This window comes from Pleurodeles waltl, chromosome 4_1 (genome assembly GCF_031143425.1).
Source record: "Pleurodeles waltl isolate 20211129_DDA chromosome 4_1, aPleWal1.hap1.20221129, whole genome shotgun sequence".
NCBI lineage: Eukaryota > Metazoa > Chordata > Amphibia > Caudata > Salamandridae > Pleurodeles > Pleurodeles waltl.
This window is the reverse complement of record NC_090442.1, coordinates 61,720,294-61,738,291: the sequence shown is the minus strand read 5'-3', so window position 1 is coordinate 61,738,291 and position 17,998 is coordinate 61,720,294. Positions and strand designations below refer to the sequence as shown.

The window sequence follows — 17,998 nt, the reverse complement described above, 5'->3', positions numbered from 1 at the left end:
CTCATGCACAGGCTGACAATTTGGCATGGTTGTGACATAAAATATAACAAAAAACATTCAAAGATGGCAGCCCATATACCCCTACACCTGTGCATGCTGTGTGTCCGCCAGGCAGGTTTGGATTTGGTTTGTGGCATAAAGTCCAGCAAAATCCATTGAAATATGGCCGCTTGTACACCCACAAGCATTGGAGGCCATCTTGGAACAGTGTTGGAAATTCTTTATTAGTGATAACGAATGTCAAAGTTCATTTCAAAATGGTAACTGCTAGCAGTACCCATGCAGGCTGTGGCCCACTGAAAGCAGCAGACAGAGCTTAGTCGCAGTGTGTGTGGCACTGCCACGCCCTCCCAAAACATAAAAAAATAAATACATAACAAATACATATGTTATAAAGTGAAAAAGGTTAAAGGAGCATACACATATATTGCCCCACCAGCCCTGGCACTGAAGGGGACAATTTATATAGTGGACTTGCACACTAGCAAAATACTGTTCCTCACAGATGGGAGCAAATGGCTGAAGAGGGCTGACTCATTCTCCAATATCTTATGATGTGGGGGGAGGAAGAAAAGTGAGAAGAACAAGTTACTTACCTTTGGTAATGCTTTTTCTGGTGGCTACTCTTATCTAATCGCATATTGCTCACCTTGTTAATACCCCTATTTTCCAGACTACATGAAAAGATTTTTTTGCAGCAATTCCCTTGTTCACATGTAGGTGGCACTGTACACCTCTGCATCAATTCCACCCCCCTTGAATATGCCACCGGAGCCTCATATAGCCGCCACCCCTGCATGTTGACGTTAGTGGGAGATATTCTGAGGTGAATAGGAAGGGAGTTCCAGGTATTGGCGGCGTGGTGGGAGAAGGACCTTCCTACGGCAGTGGCCTTCCGGACGCGTGGGACGGCAGCGAGGTCGGTGGAGCAGAGTTGCCTGGTGGGCATGTAGAAGTGGAGCCTTTGGTTGAGGTATTCTAGTCCGGTGTTGTGGAGGGCTTTGTATGCGTGGATGAGAAGTCTGAATGCGATTCTCATGGAATGAGCCCTCAAACCCTCTAGAGGTTGCTTTTTGGCCAGTATGTAACAGATCTTTATGCAGGACACTATCCACCTAGAGATTGTTCTTTTCTGCAATGCTTTGCCATTGTCAACTCATGATGAACCATAGAAAGAGCTGCTCATCTATCCAGTTTTCTCCGTTACAATCACTATAGACTCTCAAGTCTTGTTTGGGATCGAAAGGTTGTAATGTGGGATTTAAGAGGGTGATCAAAGAATTTAGGAAGGGTGACAGAGTGTCTGATGTGAAACTCCCCCTGGACATCTGACAAACACAAGAAATGTCGAAATGGTCAACAAATTATTCTTAACAATGCCCAATAAAAAATCTGTGCTGGGCTCAAGCTAAAAACAAACACGATATCTGACAGGCTGCCTGCGACGGGTCTGTATATCTGGTGCGACATAAGGCCACAAATTGTGCCAAGGCCCACGTGGACATGATTTATAGAGGGGTGTCTGTCAACCAGGATGACATCCACAACTTTGGCAGGCAGACTAAATGCAGTCAACTGCCGCTGCTCAGTCTCCATGCTTGGCGGTGTTGGTTGACAGGTCTGGATGCCTTGTTGATGCGCAAAAGATCTTCTTGAAGAAGAAGCTAAATCAGAGAACAGATGCTTATGGCTGGAAGTCCCAGTTCCCATACTCTCCTGGTCCATTCTGGAGCCGCTTAGATAACTTGGGCCCAGTCATTCTTGATTTTCTTATGAACATTGGGCGGGGAGAAGTGGGGGGTAGGGGAGATAGGGATCGGTGGGACAGGAAGGGATACAGGAGTCCTGAGCTCCATTCCAGTCGTAGGGTGACTCAGAGGTAAAGCCACCTTGGGAAGTCCAACACACAAAAGTTGGGCCCTGCGCATTGTCGGTGATCGCAAAATGATCAAGACAGGGTTCATGCCAATGCCTTGTGACAGCTCTAAAATACCAGGCAACTGCGAGTGAACTCACCCGCCCAGGCTTTTAAAGATCCTACCAAGTGAAGTAGGACTAGCAAAAATTTGCCTTGATGACTCAGCCAGTTCCTGAGGCATAAAGTCTCTTGGCACAGGGACCACGATCCCACACCACCCTGCTTGTTACAGTACCATATTAGTTTAGTTTCGGGATCTGTAGAGTGCATGGCTACCTGAAGGCCTCCCAGCGCTGAGGAAGATCCTAGGTAAGAGGTGGTAGTGTTGTCTGTGAGGAGCGATACAGGTTCCCCCTTGATGGACAGAAGGATTGCTTTCAGTGTCAAATCAATTGCCCACAACTCCAGCTGATTGATGTGGAGCTGCGTTCCTGCCAGAAACCACAGTCCTCTGATCTCCGCCTCTCCTAGGTGGACTCCCCAACCCATCAATGATGAATCCGTCGTGACAATCTGTCCTAAATGAACAGGGAGAGGGGACTGCCACTGGTCCAACTGAGGTTTCCCACCTACCACTACAGATTGTTTGCAGCCTCCTCAGACACCTGGATGGAATCATACAAGTTCCCTTGGTGCTGAGCCTACTAAGACTTCAGAAGCGGCTGCACAGCCCGCATGTGCTACCTGGCGTGGTCCACCAGCAGAATGCAGGAGGCCAAGGAGACTCGGAGCCACTCTTGCTGAGTCGTAGGCAACAGGTTGACCTATCCGAATCACAGCTTGAATGTCCCAGACTTGTTGATGAAAGCTTCGAAATTGCACTGTACCCAAATGGCTCCGATAAAGGGGAGCCTCTGCGAAGGAGTCAGTTGTGACTTCGCCATGAAAACTCCAAAGATGTGAGGAGCTTTGCGTCGTATGGAGGTGGTCCAAACTGAATGACACAAGCCCACCTTCACAAGCCAATCATCGAGAAACAGGAAGACCGGTATTTCAAATCTCTGAATATGTGCAGTGGTCACTACCAGCACTTTCATGAACATGTTAGGGGCACTGGCGAGGTCAAATGGTAGCTAAGAGAACCGAAAATGTCCTTGGCTCACTTGTAACCATAGGTAACGTTTGTGTGACTGCAGGACACGAATGTGGAAACAGGAATTGAGTAAAATCAGTGCCATCATCTAGCTGCCTAGATCCAAGGCAGAGAGAACTTGGGGCAGAGTAAGCATCCTGACCCTGCATCCTTGTTTGGCAGGACAGAGTAGCATCAAGTCACTATTTCTGATCTGGCACCCTCTCTATGGTTCCCTTGTCAAAAAGAACATGGACTTCCCTCTGGCAAATGGACAAGTGGTCCCCCAGAAGTCGATGTGGTGTAGGTGGTATTTGAGGAGAGGGGGGACAGGAAAGTTAGGGAGTATCCATCCTGGACAATTTGAATCACCCATCTGTCCGATGGGATGTTTTGCCACTCATGCAGGTAATAACTTATCTTGCCTCAAACAGGGAGATAATGGACCAACGAGGGAAAACTAAGGGGCTGTAGGGATTGCAGCAAGGAGGGCAGGAGACTGGGAAATGCATTGTCCCTGAGGGCCTGGCCATTGTCAGCTGGATCACTGACCTCAACCTCAAAAGGATTGGGAGGTCTGTTGTTGTGGAAGCCGGTTTTGGCGCTGCCTCTGCTGGATGTGCCTTCCGAAGTCTCGAAAAGCGAGGTACTGTTGGAGAAACTGCTGCAAGAACGCTTAAAAGCCACAGGAATGTGCTGTGGCTCTACTTCCTTTGAAGTGCTCAAGGGCTGAATCTACTTTGTGTCCAAAGAGATGGGTTCTATAAAATGGCATGTTCTTCAGGGACGTCTAGATGTCAATGGAGAAGCCCTGTGATCTTATCCAGGTGTTGTGGCGAAGCATCACATTTGCACAGACTGCCTTACCTAAGCAATCAGTGCCGTCCAGCCCTGATCTGATTACTTACTGCAGTAACTTGTCCATGTTGTATGATCCGAGCCAAATTGGCACGAAACTCATTGGGGATCTTATGCAAGATTTTGCTCACCATTTCCTATAATGCATGCAAGTAATGTTTTAAGAGGCAACTGGAGGTGACTGATCTGAAGGCTAGTATGGCAGATAAGGACATTCTATTATGAAAGTCCTTTAGGCATATGGACAATTTATTTGGGGGCATAGTCAAGAAAGAGTTAATGTTCAACGTGGCCGTGGAAGTTTACACTACGAGACTCTCGGGAGTAAGATGCTGAGGTGGAAAGATGGAACCCCCCTGAGCAGGTCTATGCCTTTTACCAATTTGCCTTTTTACAGGAGATCAAAAACCAGGTTTGGCCCAAGTGCCCATTAAGGTATCTGTTAGAGCCTTGTTGAATAGAGGAGTGGCGCTGAAGAAGTCTGCCCTGGCTGCAGGACGTCTGTGAGAACAGGGGTGTATACCTCTACGATGGTAGTTAGAGATTGAGGACTTCTGCAGATTCCCTAATGACAATAGCAAAAGATGCGGACTCCTCAGTGAAAACGAAGAGTTCATGACAGTGTCAGGGGATGTATCTAGTCCACCGGCATCTTGAAGATTCAGAAACAGATTTTCTTCCTCATAAAATTGGGAATCGTCATCATCATCATCATCATCATCATCATCATCATCATCATCGGCTCTGGATCCTAAAAATGAGTGGGTAGTGGTAACGTCCAATCTGAGTCTGAATGGGGCTGCATGGGCTGTGTTTGCGTTTGAAGTGGGCAAGAATTTGATTGCGGTGGATTCACTTCCCAATCTGAAAGGGCAATTGGTTCTTCCTCCAGCATTGGTGTCAACACATCAGGAATAGGCGAGGATCTCTGAGCCGGTTGAGAAGTCAGGATGAGGCTCAGGCCCCACTGGGGGTCAAGAGGCACAGTCAGCATCAGAGAAGGATCTGCTGGCAGTAGCCCAACTGGACGTCTCTTCAGATCGTTGGGGCCGAAAGGCACGCACATGGCCTCCTTGAAGGCTCAACCTGTTGCAGTATCGCCAAATGATCTGGGCATTCGGATTAGATCGGAAAAAGCCAAGGGATTAGTTGTGAGGTGGGAGGTTGAGGATGAGATTGGGAGACATCCTGACAATCGCAAGACTTATCTTGCCGAGAGTGGCAGGAAAAAGAGGAGTCACATTTCTTCTTCGAGTTTGACTTACCTGATGATTTGTAGTCAAAAGAGGACCTTCTCTCTCAAACAGCCTCAGGAGCGAGAAAACATCTGTGTCCTCTATTCTGAGCGAGACAAGCCCTTACACGGTTTCTGATGGTGTTAAGTGACATTGCACTTGGCCTAAAGGTCTAGAGTGGCATTCGTGTTCATCCTGGCACAGTCTTCACATGACTTCTAGTCGTGTGAGGACAAAACACAAGAAACATACTTGATGGGGACCCGTTACAGACATTTGCATATGGCAATCCTTGTAGGGTTTACGGTCTGTAGTTTTAGGAGGAGACACGTCCCCTGTACACTGCAAAAAAGATTGGCATAATAAGGAGTGTCAAAGACAGAAAAAACGAAAGCAGGAGCTCTGGATCTGTGATGGAAGGTGGGGAAAGAAAGGAAAGGAACTGATGTCAGTATGCAGGGGTGGCAGCTATAAGGGGGCTCCAGTGACATTAAATTCATTACAGGGGTGGTCCTGAGTCCATGTGGAGCTGCAAAACACCGCCTACCAGAATGCTAGCGAGTTACTGAGCAAATTCTCCGAATCCAGTCTGGCATCTGGAGATATTCACAAGGTGAGGAATTTGTGGTTTGATGTATCCATCCAAATAATTTAATTGACCCAAGAAACAAGACTACCGACCTAAGGTCCATACACATATGTATATTTTGTATCAGTATTTTCACACAAAAAAGAGCAACTGTCTGACGAAACAGTACAGCTGTCTCAGAGGTAAGACACAAAAACAAGACACAAATACTTTTCTAAGCAGTGTTTTCCATATTACCTGGTTCACGACACGGCAGATCTCTCCAATATTTCTGACAGTGACTTGGTGGAGCCGAAGACTTTCTTCCATTTCATCCTCATCCTTTACGTTGGAGTAGCTTGTAGTGCTATGGAGGCACACAAGTAGAAAGCAGAAGTTATTCACTACAGTGACTGTATATCTAGTCATTCAAAATGCAGGCGGTGTTTACCACTGAGGAAGAAAGGTAAGTCAAGAGTAAAGAAAAGGAAATCCATCCGAGCAAAATAAGTTGCTTGACTTGCTTTAAGAGTCCCAGTAACAACCCTCATCAAAAGTCATAAATTAACATAATGAAGGACATTTTGAAATTAGGATAAGACAGCTTCGAATTTAGGAAAATAGCTTAATTTTTAACATTAATATGTTTTCAGTGTAGTGTACAGGATATATTACTGCATGGAGTGACAATGATGACTTCTAAATGTAAATGGAGTAATATTTAAGGACTGCTCCTGGCTGAAGGGGATATATTTGATTTAGAAAGAAATGAGGTAGGAGGCAAATGAAGTAATCACAGAAAGTAGAGCGAGAAAAAGGAAGACTAAGGAAGAGAGCGGGCAGGCAGAGAAATAGGTATGGTTTTAGAGTGTAGCAGAGAGGTAGAAAGTGCTAGGGAGAATAACATGTACAAAAAGGCAGAGGAGTACAGTACTCCAAGGGTGAGATAGAGAGAAGGGTAATGTAGAAAAAGGAAAATTAGAGCAAGGTAAAAGCAGGGACAGGTAGAGAGACTTAAGGAAAAAACAAGTTGAAAGGTAGAGGGAGAGCAAAACTAGAAGAGTCAGGTAAAGAGAGGAGCGAAGAAGAGAGAAAGGCATACAGTGATGGAGGGCGGAAGGAGAAATGCATGTAGTGTGAAGAGGAAGTTCAGAGATATATGTGAAATAGAGAAAGTGGAAGAGAGTTGTGAGATATAAAAAGAGGAAGTGATGGTGTGGTAGAGAGATCTGCAAAGAAATAGGTTGAGAGGGATAGCTTGGGTGGAGGGGTGACGAAGTAGAGAATTAAGTCTAGAGAGAGAGGTGTTTGTGAGTGTGGAAAAGAGACAAAGAGAGAGACGAAGCAAAGGTGCTGATGATAGAGAAAAAGAGTTAGAGACATGGAGACAGCCAGAAAGGTGTATGATATTTAAAGAGGTGAAGGAAAGAAAAGAGCTAGAATGATAAAAAAGAGGAGGTGGAGAGGTGAAGTAATGAACTATTGGTTTAGAACATTGAGAGGATAGGTTTGAGAGAGAGCACACTGGGGTACGGGAGGTTAGGTCGTGAGGGAGAACGTGAGGTCGAGGGAGAAATGAGAATGAGATAGAGAGTTGAGTCGGAATAGAGAGGTAAAGAAAGGGCAGAGAGAGAGGTAAAGAGGGGGAAATGTAGCACAGACATGGTGAGCGAGATAGATAGGTGATTCAAAGACAGAAATTAGGGTGTGACGGTGATAGAGGAGAGATACTGGTAGGTCATATAGAAAAAGTGCAGCGAGGTAGAGAGAAAGGGATGAAGAAATAAAGTTGTGGTAGAGAAGGGACTGAAAGTGATAGACAAAGTGATAGAGAGAGGTGCAAGGTCATGGGTGAGTTAGAGATAAAGTGGAGCGAAGTATAGCTTTTGGGGTAAATTTAGAGAGAGAAGAGAGGTGGAGAGCTCAGATAGACAGGGGATAAAGAGACTGAGATGTGCAGATAGAGACAGGAAGACAGGGAGAGAGGCTTAGAAACAGAGCTAAGCAAGATGATGTGTGGTGAAGTAAAGAGTGAGATATGACATGAAAAACCTGTAAAATGGCCTGCTGCTGCTCACCACCCACTGCGCACCATGGTGTAGAGGTGAGTGTCTGTCCAGCATCGGACCTGTACTGGAAGCATCCCCTTCCAGTACAGAATCCTAAACTAAGACACGTTTCAAAACATTCCACACATTGAAAAAGAGCTGCACAGTCCAACACACATGCAATGTGTGGAAAGTTTGCCGAGATGAAAACATTTCTCTATGTTACCGCCTGCTTGAAGGAGGGGATATTTTCTGATACAACGCCTACTCTCGATATCTTTAGTAGACGAGGTGTTGCATCAAAGTAAAAAAAAACTATGGGTGGCTGTGCTAATAAAGAGCAGTTTTTTATAAGCAATGTTTTTATGGCAGGAATTTACCCAGGGGACCCATGGAAGGTGGAGGCTCTGGCCAATAGCTCACTTTGCCCGTGTCTTAAAACGTCTGTGTGTGTATAAGGTCAGTACTATCATTAGGTATGGAGCATCAGAACACAGTCCACATAAACATATGCACATACTTCATTGTAAAGGGCACTGTGCATTCAGTCTTTTACTTGTTGCTCAAGAAGTCAAACAGTGAAGCAAAACGAGGGGCACCAAACTGCTGTCCTCTGCGCCTACCACCTTCTGCCTATTATTTGGTGCCAACCAGGGACCATCCTCTGAGCCCAAACTCCACCCTTTGACTATCATCCTCTGCCCACCAGCCACCATCTTCTGACAAACCTTTCGACACGCTCCTCACATCGCTTGCTACAAGAAGCAGAGGAAATGTACAAACATTTACCGGGTGTGAGAATAAACTTCCACTCGATCGTGGTGGATCTTTATGATCAGCCAGAAATCAGGCATTAATGGGCACTTGGGGTCTGGATCTCTCATGACAGGCTCCTCACCCTCTGAGTCACTGCTGCCACCATCATAACCTGTATAACACAAAAAAGGGAATTCACATTATGCAGAAAATAATAGACCACCAAGGTAAACTGAGCCAACATAAAGTTCATACTAAGTGGAGCCAACAAACCAAAGTTATCTCAAACAACACAATCTGTTGCAAGACACTCTCAGACCAGCTACTCAAGTGTCCTCTGAGGGAACTAGGAAATCCTTATAACAAGTGCTGCTAGCTGTCCCTGGAGCCACAACAGCAAGCTACTACTGCAAGGTCACAAAATCAAGAACCTCCTTTTTAGGTCTGTCATTTGAGAAAGCTTTAGCTGTCTGGTCAGCCTTTTGTTTTTAATTAAAAAAGAAATTATTTGGTATACATTCATATATAGGGGTTTTTCAAAGACATCTTCAACCATTAGTCGGCTCAATTGTCATATGCTATATGCTTCCGCCTACGATTGCCTTCAGTATGGGGCAATGGGACAATCCACTTCAGGCACTGGTTCATCGAAACCAATTGATGGCATTATAATTGTGCACAATGTGTACACACTCCCTAAAAGTAGCCCTCTTCAGTGTCAGGGATGGCGGGCTGCTGTGCATTAAAAATAAAAAAACACCATTATATATGTATCACGAAAAAACTAAAGTTACAGTAACGGTATAGTTTGGTGAATATGTCAGTGACAGCACTAACATTTTGAACAAAAGAAAAATACAGAAATTCACCAATTATAGTTAGCAGAGCCAACTATAACTTGTGCCCCTGCCATGCATTGCTTATGACCTCACATAAGCTCACATGGTCCTCTCCTAGAAAGAGCCTGCCCGCCCAAGTTAGCAGAAATGAAGGTTAATATCTTACAGTATGTCGATGACACTATTCTGTTGGATTGAACCGGAGTGGGCCTTCAAAGGCAATTAGGTCAACTCATAAGATATTGCATGAGCAATGATATTAAAATTAACACGTCTAAAAGAAAGATCATTGTTTTTGGTAGGGAAAAAAGAAATGCCACTGGTTGATTGGTAATTAATCCATTGAGAAGGTCTCCCGCTATTAGTATGTAGAGGTGTGGTTTGAGGAAAGGGGGCACGCAATAGCACAGAAGACATCAATTAGGAATGCAGCCATTTTTTAAGCATAATATTCTGTTGTCTTCTAAAGAACATCTCATGTTCTGATACCAGTCAATTATGTAAAGTGATGGAGTGTAAACTAATTTCAACAATCCTGTATGGCATGATTGTATCTAAAGATAAAAAGAATGACTGGCTTGAGATAATACACTGTAAGGCTTGCAACTAAGCATTCAGACTTCCTCCTGAGTCCTCCCAAGCACAATAAAGATCAGAGTTTAACTTGACCAGATGCAAACAGCTTATTTAAGCCAGATGTATTTCCTACTGTTATAAGTTAAAATTAGCTGACCTGGATTCTTAGAAGTTTTATCTATGGACAATGATAAATAAAGGTTACAGCTGGTTATTTTATTTGGAAAGGGACAGAAAGAACTAGAAGTCAGGGACCTCTGGATGAAGGGGTTTCCAGATAATTATTTCGCCAGATGAATAAACATGCTAAACTTTTATCAATTAGGCAAGCATCGAAGATTTAAGTAAAATATTGTTTATTAAATTGCTCTCTATGCTATATGAACAGCACAGGGTTCCACATTATCTTAAGCAGCCTTGGCCTCTGGAACGGAAAATAGCATTAAAGTGACACAACTTAGGGATGATGCCCTTGAGAGCGTTTTGGTGCATTAGGCTTGGGCAAGGCTCAGACCGTCCCTGCTTTTTATGCAGAGCAAAGTCTGAGTCGCCGAGTCATGTCACGCGTACATCAAAAACACTGGCTGAGACCAATGTTCAGATAAGTATCTATTAGACCTTGTCAGAGAGCAGTTGAAACTTGTCCCAAGTGAATCTGGTGTGTTGCCGCCTCACTTCCTTAAATTCATGAAATTTGTTGTTAAAGAAATGAGTAATTGCAAGCAGTTTCTCCCTTGATTTTTAAATTAGAATTTTTATTTCAATTTTTCTGTGATTATCTTTTTAACGAACCTTACGTATTTGACTGTATGACTGCACTTTAAGTCCCCTCTGAGACAATCATTTTTTCGATACTGATTTTATTAAGACAGATTATGTATGTTTTGACACAATTGCACTTTCTGCCTTTGGTCCAATTCAGATGAGATAATGAATTTTATCTGTGATGGCCTCTTTTAATGAATCTTATGCACTGACTGCAGGATTGCACTTTCGGCCCTTCTCCCACAATCATTTTAGCCTATGAGGACTTAGAATGTTAGTACTGATCTTTTTGCTACATTAATTTGAGTACCATTTTTTAAATCTGATGGATTTTATTGGCTGATTCAGGTTGCTCATATGTTTTGCTATGATTTTAAGCAAAGTACATTCATTCATGTATTACATCACTCATGACATGTTCGATGGCATGATGTAATTTGAGATGTCATCAGTGATGCATAAATGATGTCACAGAACATGTCATGAGAGATATAATATGTGAGGTCATGAGCAGTGCATGGTGGAGGTGCAAGTTATAGTTAGTTCTCCTAACTATAACTTTGAACTTCTGTTTTTTTTTCTTCTACTTCAAAACATTAAAATTGTCATTGACATATTCACCTGACTATAATACTACTTTAACCTTTGTTTTTGCAGAGAATTTCTAAGGCTTTTTTTAAAACAAAAACAGATCTTCTTATCACACCTAACTATAACAGTATTTTAGCCTTTGTTTCTTTTCAATGAAATTCTAGGGCTATTTTAACGTAAAGTAATATTTTAATATCATATGTGCAGCCTCGCAGTGAGTGGCCGGCGAGAGGCTATCGGCAGGGCCTGGCCTGTGGCTAGGCCCTGTAGCCAACCCACCAGGAGGAGGCCAACTCCCCCCCTTAGGCAGTCAACCTGATGCTGCTCATGGCCTTAGCTCGTACGTGGCTTGGGATTACCTGCAGTGTGCCTGCTGCAGCCAGGCCCTGCTTCCAACTCCCCGCAGGCAGCCAACCCCACGCTGCAAACAACCGTTGGCTATGTGCAGTGGCGTGGTTGGTCACAGGGCTTGTATCTCAGACAAAAAGGACCCTCTACTGAAAGAGAGTTCCTGGGGCAGGGAAAAATTGACAATGTAAGTTACAAAAAAAAAACTGCCAACTTTACATTCTCAGTAAATTCTTTCTTCTATTGAGCATCAAAATGTACGGCCCGAGAATGAAATATGTGGTTCACTTAAATGTTTTTATTATTTTAAATCAGCAAAAATTAAACATGATATTTTTCCACTAGACTCTTTCATTGAGAATCTTGAACACCATATTTACATATCTAACCAATAAGCAAAACATATGATAAAAACCAACAATCAGCATCAACTTCATACCATCATTCAGACCTCATTCAAACCCACAGCATCAGCATAAAACTGCAAGTATAAATGTATCTTCTATTGTGTATATGGATTGTTTAATTGACTTGAAGCTAATGTTTAATCTCTTTTCATAATTTACCACACAGGTTGTGTTTAAAAAGCAGTATAAATCTCTGAATTTTGCACCATTTACAAATCCTCATATATACACTTTCCATCTTTTTCTTAAATCACTTTGGCTTGTATCTGATGTCTTCAGATACAAGCCACAAGGGAACTGAGAAAACAAGCGATTTAAGAAAAATATGGAAAGTGTATATATATATATGATTATTTGTAAATGGTCCATTGTTGCTCCGGTATCCATTCCTGTAATAACCCAGAGTAGAGGACTGCTGCAGTGGCCTAGCCAAGGTGGAAGAGGGTTCTGAGAGGGGGTATTAGATGCACTAAGAAACTGTGAGAGCCGAAAGGAACCTCTTGTGGGTGGTGTTTTGGAGGGCACCCATAATTTTGGCTGTATCTATTTTCTCAAGCATCTCGTAAACCTGAGAGCCAAAGAGATGCTAACCATTGAAAGGCACATTTAGTAGATGTTGCTTGACCTCCAACTTAAATCCGGAAACCCGCAGCCAGGCATGGCGCTGCAAGAGAATGTTAGAATTAATGCAGCGAGCGGCTGTATCTGTAGCATCCAAAGTACAGCGAATGTTGGTCATAACCTTCCCTTTTGCCACTAACTGCCACCCTTTCTTGCGGTACTCTTCTGGGAGATGCGCCACAAAGTCCAACATTTGATTCCAGTGCGAGAGGTTATGTCCGGAGAGCAAACCAATGGAACTGGTGCTTCTCCAATGAGTGGCAAACTGTGCTGCCACCCTCTTGCCCCCAGAATCTATTTTCTTGCTCTCCCAATCCAGCGGGGGTGCATCATCAGTGCCCTAGGTGTTGGTGCGCTTTCTGGCGTTATTTACAAACAGCGCGTCAGGGGGTAACTGCCCATGAATGTATGGAGGGTCACTATGAGAGGCTTTATATACTTCAACTCTACCCTAGGTGTAATAACTCTCGCCTTGACAGGCTCCTTGAAAATTTCCATGGCAGGTTTGAGGACCCCTTTGAGCAATTGGGAGGTACTGTATAAAGCATTGGGTGGAGTACATGGTTTCCACAAAGAAATCATCCTCTTCTTGCTGTGCATGGAGTTCAACATTGTGGATCATGGCAGCCCTGTGCAGAACCTCATGATATGCAGTGACATCATCTGGAGGGGAAGGTTTAGCAGGGTACAGGTCCCTGTGGGCCATATAGGTGATAAGGTAGCCTAGGACACTCCCCACACCCCGAGGGAATGCTGTGGCCACTCCAAAGGCAACACATGAGGTACAGGAGGAGGAAAAGGTGGAGGGGAGGAGGTCGAGCAGGAGTCAGGGGAGAGGTGGCTCTATCATGTTTCTTTTTGGAGTAAGAATAGCCAGTGGGTTGATGGCCTCCTCAAGATCAACTTTCTCTTGTGAGGAACAGAGTCTTTTGGCACGTGACGAGGCTGGGCCAGGATTCAACCATTACCTGGCTGGATATGAATCAGCTGCTGCCGAGCATCCAGACGTTCCTGCAGGCCCCTCGAGGACTGGCTGACTGAAGACTTCAGGAGCTGCAGAGGAGGCCGCAGAGGATGACGGTCTTGATGGGACTGAAGATGGTCACCCACTGGAGGGCACTGAACTCGATCTTGGTGCCAAACTTTTTGGGTCAATGGGTCTCTGCATCTAACTTGTCCACAGTTCCGAGGGTTTTGGCGCAATCTGCCTCAGCTCCAAAATCTTTGGCTCCACCCCTTTCGAGTCCGAGGTTGCACCTTCGAATCTGGCGACGAAGTGGTGGATAAGGCTCTCTGCTTCACGGAGGACTTCAGCGCTGAGTTTTGGGCATCGAGTCCATCTCGGAAAGGTGTCGTCGGCCATGGCTGGAATGCAGTGGTGCACCAGAGGCCTCATGGGCAGCACAGGAGCTTGGGGCTGGTGCCTCCAGGCGGTAAGTAAGGGGAGCATCAGTACTCACTGACAGCTTTTGTTGCTGCTGGGCATGTTGAGGCAATTCGGACTCGACGTTCACCTCGGAGTCAACGCTTTCTGGCAAGAAGGCTGGCTCTACTTCAACACCTGGAGCCTTCACATCCTACTCCTCACGCTCTCCTAAAATGTTCGGAGTGACTTCAGCTTCTTTTCTGTGTGCCATGGCGGCGAAGGCAAGATGACGAGAACATTGATTCCAAAATGTTTTTTTGTTACGGAACGCAAGACATGTCGAACAGGAGTACTCTCGGTGGTCGGGAGACAGAGATTGCAGACTTCGTGGAGGTCAATCTCTGGTACTTGGCATGGCAAGTAGGACAGAATTGAAATTGAGTCCTTTCCAAAAAGGAGGCGTTTTCGACTCGGATAGTGGGAGTCGAGAAGTATGTGATCGACTCAAGTGGAATAGTACATGACGGCTGAAAACCGATGAATGCAGGATTGTTTTGTAGAAACAGAAGAGGGACAGATCCGAGGTTCCAGCAAGAACACCACACAGCGTCAACCCCAAGCTCTCAACAACACTTCTGAACCCAATGGCGGAGAAAACAAAATCTAACAGTGGAGTCAATGCCATGCGCAATACCACTAATATGGTGTAGGCACTAGGTCCAGTGACTTTAAAAGACTTCCTTAGAAGAAAAACAGGTTGCACAAGTCCAAGCCCAACATTAGGTGGAGGAATTATGCACAGCATGTGTATTTACAACTACTCGTGCCACGAACAGAAAGATATCTAGCTATGACCACAATTCACCACTAGCTGTATTTTTCACAGCATTCCATGTCACCCAGACTCCGGTCTCTTCATGAAGAATCATATGAACAATATTAACTGAAAGTGCTCTGAAATCTGACCTATAGGAACCTCCAATGGCAGTAGAGCTCAGAGCATCTCCATTTTATTGATATTCAGTTAGATCACATACTGAGGTAGCCAGAATGCACACAGTATATTGTAAATTAGCATTTCATATTGTTTTGGCATCTCACTACTTCTAATGACTCATTTAGTGACTGAAATAGAGCCTGTAATGGCGAGGACCTTAGTGACAGTGCTATGAACATACACAAGACAGTCGAAGGAATGTATCCACCCAGTAGTCTCCACTGGCAGAGCCTGGGAGATACTGGAAAACGTATCTGGACATCCAGGACTATATTCACCTGAAACTCCATTTTAATTACACCTCCCCCACCCAGTACCTCCACCACTCCCATGTTAGCACAATCGGTCATTAAAAATGAAAGAAAAAAAAAAAAGCAACCTAATGCGAATCCGCCAACTATACCAAAATGACAAATGTATTACCTTAGAGCAAATCAGAGAACTAGACACGTGCAATCCTAAGAATGCATGTGTTGTGAATGATTAATATATGCCATGAATGCAAAGTAACCTACCTCTTTGAAAGAGCATGCTTATACTATTACGCAGAACCCTCACAGACCTTAACACATTTCCTCCACAGGATGTATAGAACACCAATGCTTTTATATAAAAAGTACAAGAGCAAAGAGCATAAATGCAATAGATGCAAAACCCAATAAGCTGAATTCATAAACCCTGCCTGGTACTGCTCTGATTTACAGCACTACAAGCGAGCTATAACTAGTGAAATAACATTAACAGTGAAATGTGATGTGCCCTGAACCTCAACAGTGGCTCCATTGGGATCTACAGCACAGATCCCTAAGCACATCAGGAAACTCATGGTGATTCTGTTGCTGTTGGCAAAATGCTGAATTGCCACAGGTTTGCTTAAAGGCCCTTATCCAAAAATCACGCAATGGAAACAGGATACAGCATGGTGCAAACACAAATGCTGAGACATATGAAACATTACCACCGAAAAAGAGCAGGCCCAAGTACACATCAGAACAGATACCTAGGTGAGGAAACCTCATCAATTGATGCTCCCGCTTACACCTTAACACAGAATGCTGTGCAGATGAGATCACCACAAGATTATCACACAGATGTCTGATTAACATGTAACAACCTTTCAGGTCAAAAATATCTACTTTTTGTTGTGCAACAAAAATATGCTGAGTTGTGTAAAGCAAATGATGCATGTCAAGGACTTGTATTTCGAACATACTGTGTTACATGGCGTCATGTGATACAACTGCTGAGTTATCAATAAAACCCAGGAAAACAGTGTTTGTTATCACTGCTCTTTTACCTTTTCCTACTGGAGAACCAAGGTTTGACACAAGGGAACAATTTAAGGAGATGGATCTATGAACGTTCCAATGCTGGAGAAAGACTCTAAAGAGGTGCCCAGCCCGCTTGCATTTTAAACACAATTAAAGGTACTGCATCGTTCTAAATGTGGAGGACATCTCAATGAGAAGTTATACACAATTGTTTGTCTCATTCACACACAGCCTAATGAAGTGATATTTGATCACAAAAACCTAAATCAAACGATTTTACTAGCCAAGTGAGGGTATTGATTTGTTACAATGGACAGATGATTACTATCATATTCAGCTCAGTTACACAAAACACAAATATTAAAATACTGAAGGAGAGTGAAAGAGAATTGGAAGCAGCTGCTGACGATGTACAAACTGAACCGAAAGGAAAACGTACCAATCAAACAACCTGCAAGAACCATTCACAAATCAAAGATTCCTACTTCTGTCTGATCCACAAGCTGGTGAAGACTGGGAACTCTGCAGGTTGGTAAAAACTGTACTAAGCTCTTTCATGAATAGGTATTTCCCTGCTCCAGCTCCTGGCTACAGAGATCCCTCCTGTACAATAATCTATCAATATTTGTTTCCATACTAAGCACTTGCTGTGATATGAATTTCTGCTTTACTTTATGACAGCTCTTAGAGAGACTAGGAACTCTGTGTTATGTTTCTTCTGCAACGTTTGGCGTAGTCTACTTAACTACAGCAGACACTTCTGGGCCTGAACCTTGCTACATACAAATTCTACATAAATGTAAATATGAGGCACTCAATGAGAAATATTGCTATCAGTTCTTGGTAAAGATAAATGAACAAGAGCATATGATACATAATCTACTACAGAAACTGGAATGCACATTTTAAAGACTCCTAATGCTATCCACTCAAGCTTTTCTTTAATTACTGTCTTTGATATCTCTCCTTATCTCCTTCACACGTCTAAGTACTCTGAATCTAGCAGCATGTGGTGTCTGATAAATTGCCAATAAATACATAGATATATATGGTCTCTGTGGAGAAGACTGATCTAGTTGCTTTACCTACTTGCAATACATAAAAAATCTAAAATGAATAACAAAATTCTTGAAAGAAAGCAATAGCAAAGCCAATAGGTGTGAGTATGTTTTTAGAGGAAATGTTTGTTGGTAGCAGGGGGACTGTGTGTGGTGCACCCCCAGCTGCTCTATATGGAAAATTCCACAATTAAGCAACATTTTGGGCTACAACAATATGGATCCTGAGAGGTGCCCCCTTCCCCCTTGCACCAACGGCATTACCAGAGGTAAGTTGTACTTTCAAAGGAGAGGAAACATAGCAACATATACCACAGTAGATTCAAAGCGCCCTCAGATTTCACCCACATGTGAGAAACTGCACCAGCAGAAAAATATTAATTTTTATTGTTAAAGAAACACTGTATGGCCAAAACTGGAAGCCAAAAACAACGAATTGAAGTATGTTAGTTAAATGCTGTGAGTCGGATACTGGAAAGAGGAGCAGGACTGAGTCCCACTGTCTCTCAGCATCTGACATTAATACTAGTGCAGGCAGGTTGATCTTATGTGTAAGCTGTGTCTTCCAAATGTATTTTGCATTTCAGGATGTTTGAATGGAAATAGAATTTGCAGAACACAGGAGGCAGCAAAATAATTAATATCTGTAATAGGGGCATGAGGCAAAAGGGAAAAAGGAAAAAACATTAAGCTCAGGTCGAAGC

The 17,998-nt window shown here is 43.7% G+C and overlaps 1 protein-coding gene across 1 annotated transcript in view; it reads right to left on the bottom strand.

The window, feature by feature from the left end:
• Positions 1-17,998, bottom strand: part of SZT2 (SZT2 subunit of KICSTOR complex) — a 606,663-nt gene that overhangs the window by 276,802 nt on the left and 311,863 nt on the right. The window contains exons 41-42 of the mRNA XM_069227802.1: positions 8,489-8,627; positions 5,910-6,018 (exon numbers count right to left, since the gene is read on the bottom strand). Coding sequence (XP_069083903.1) covers positions 5,910-6,018; positions 8,489-8,627 — 248 coding nt within the window. The remainder of the gene's footprint in view (positions 1-5,909; positions 6,019-8,488; positions 8,628-17,998) is intronic.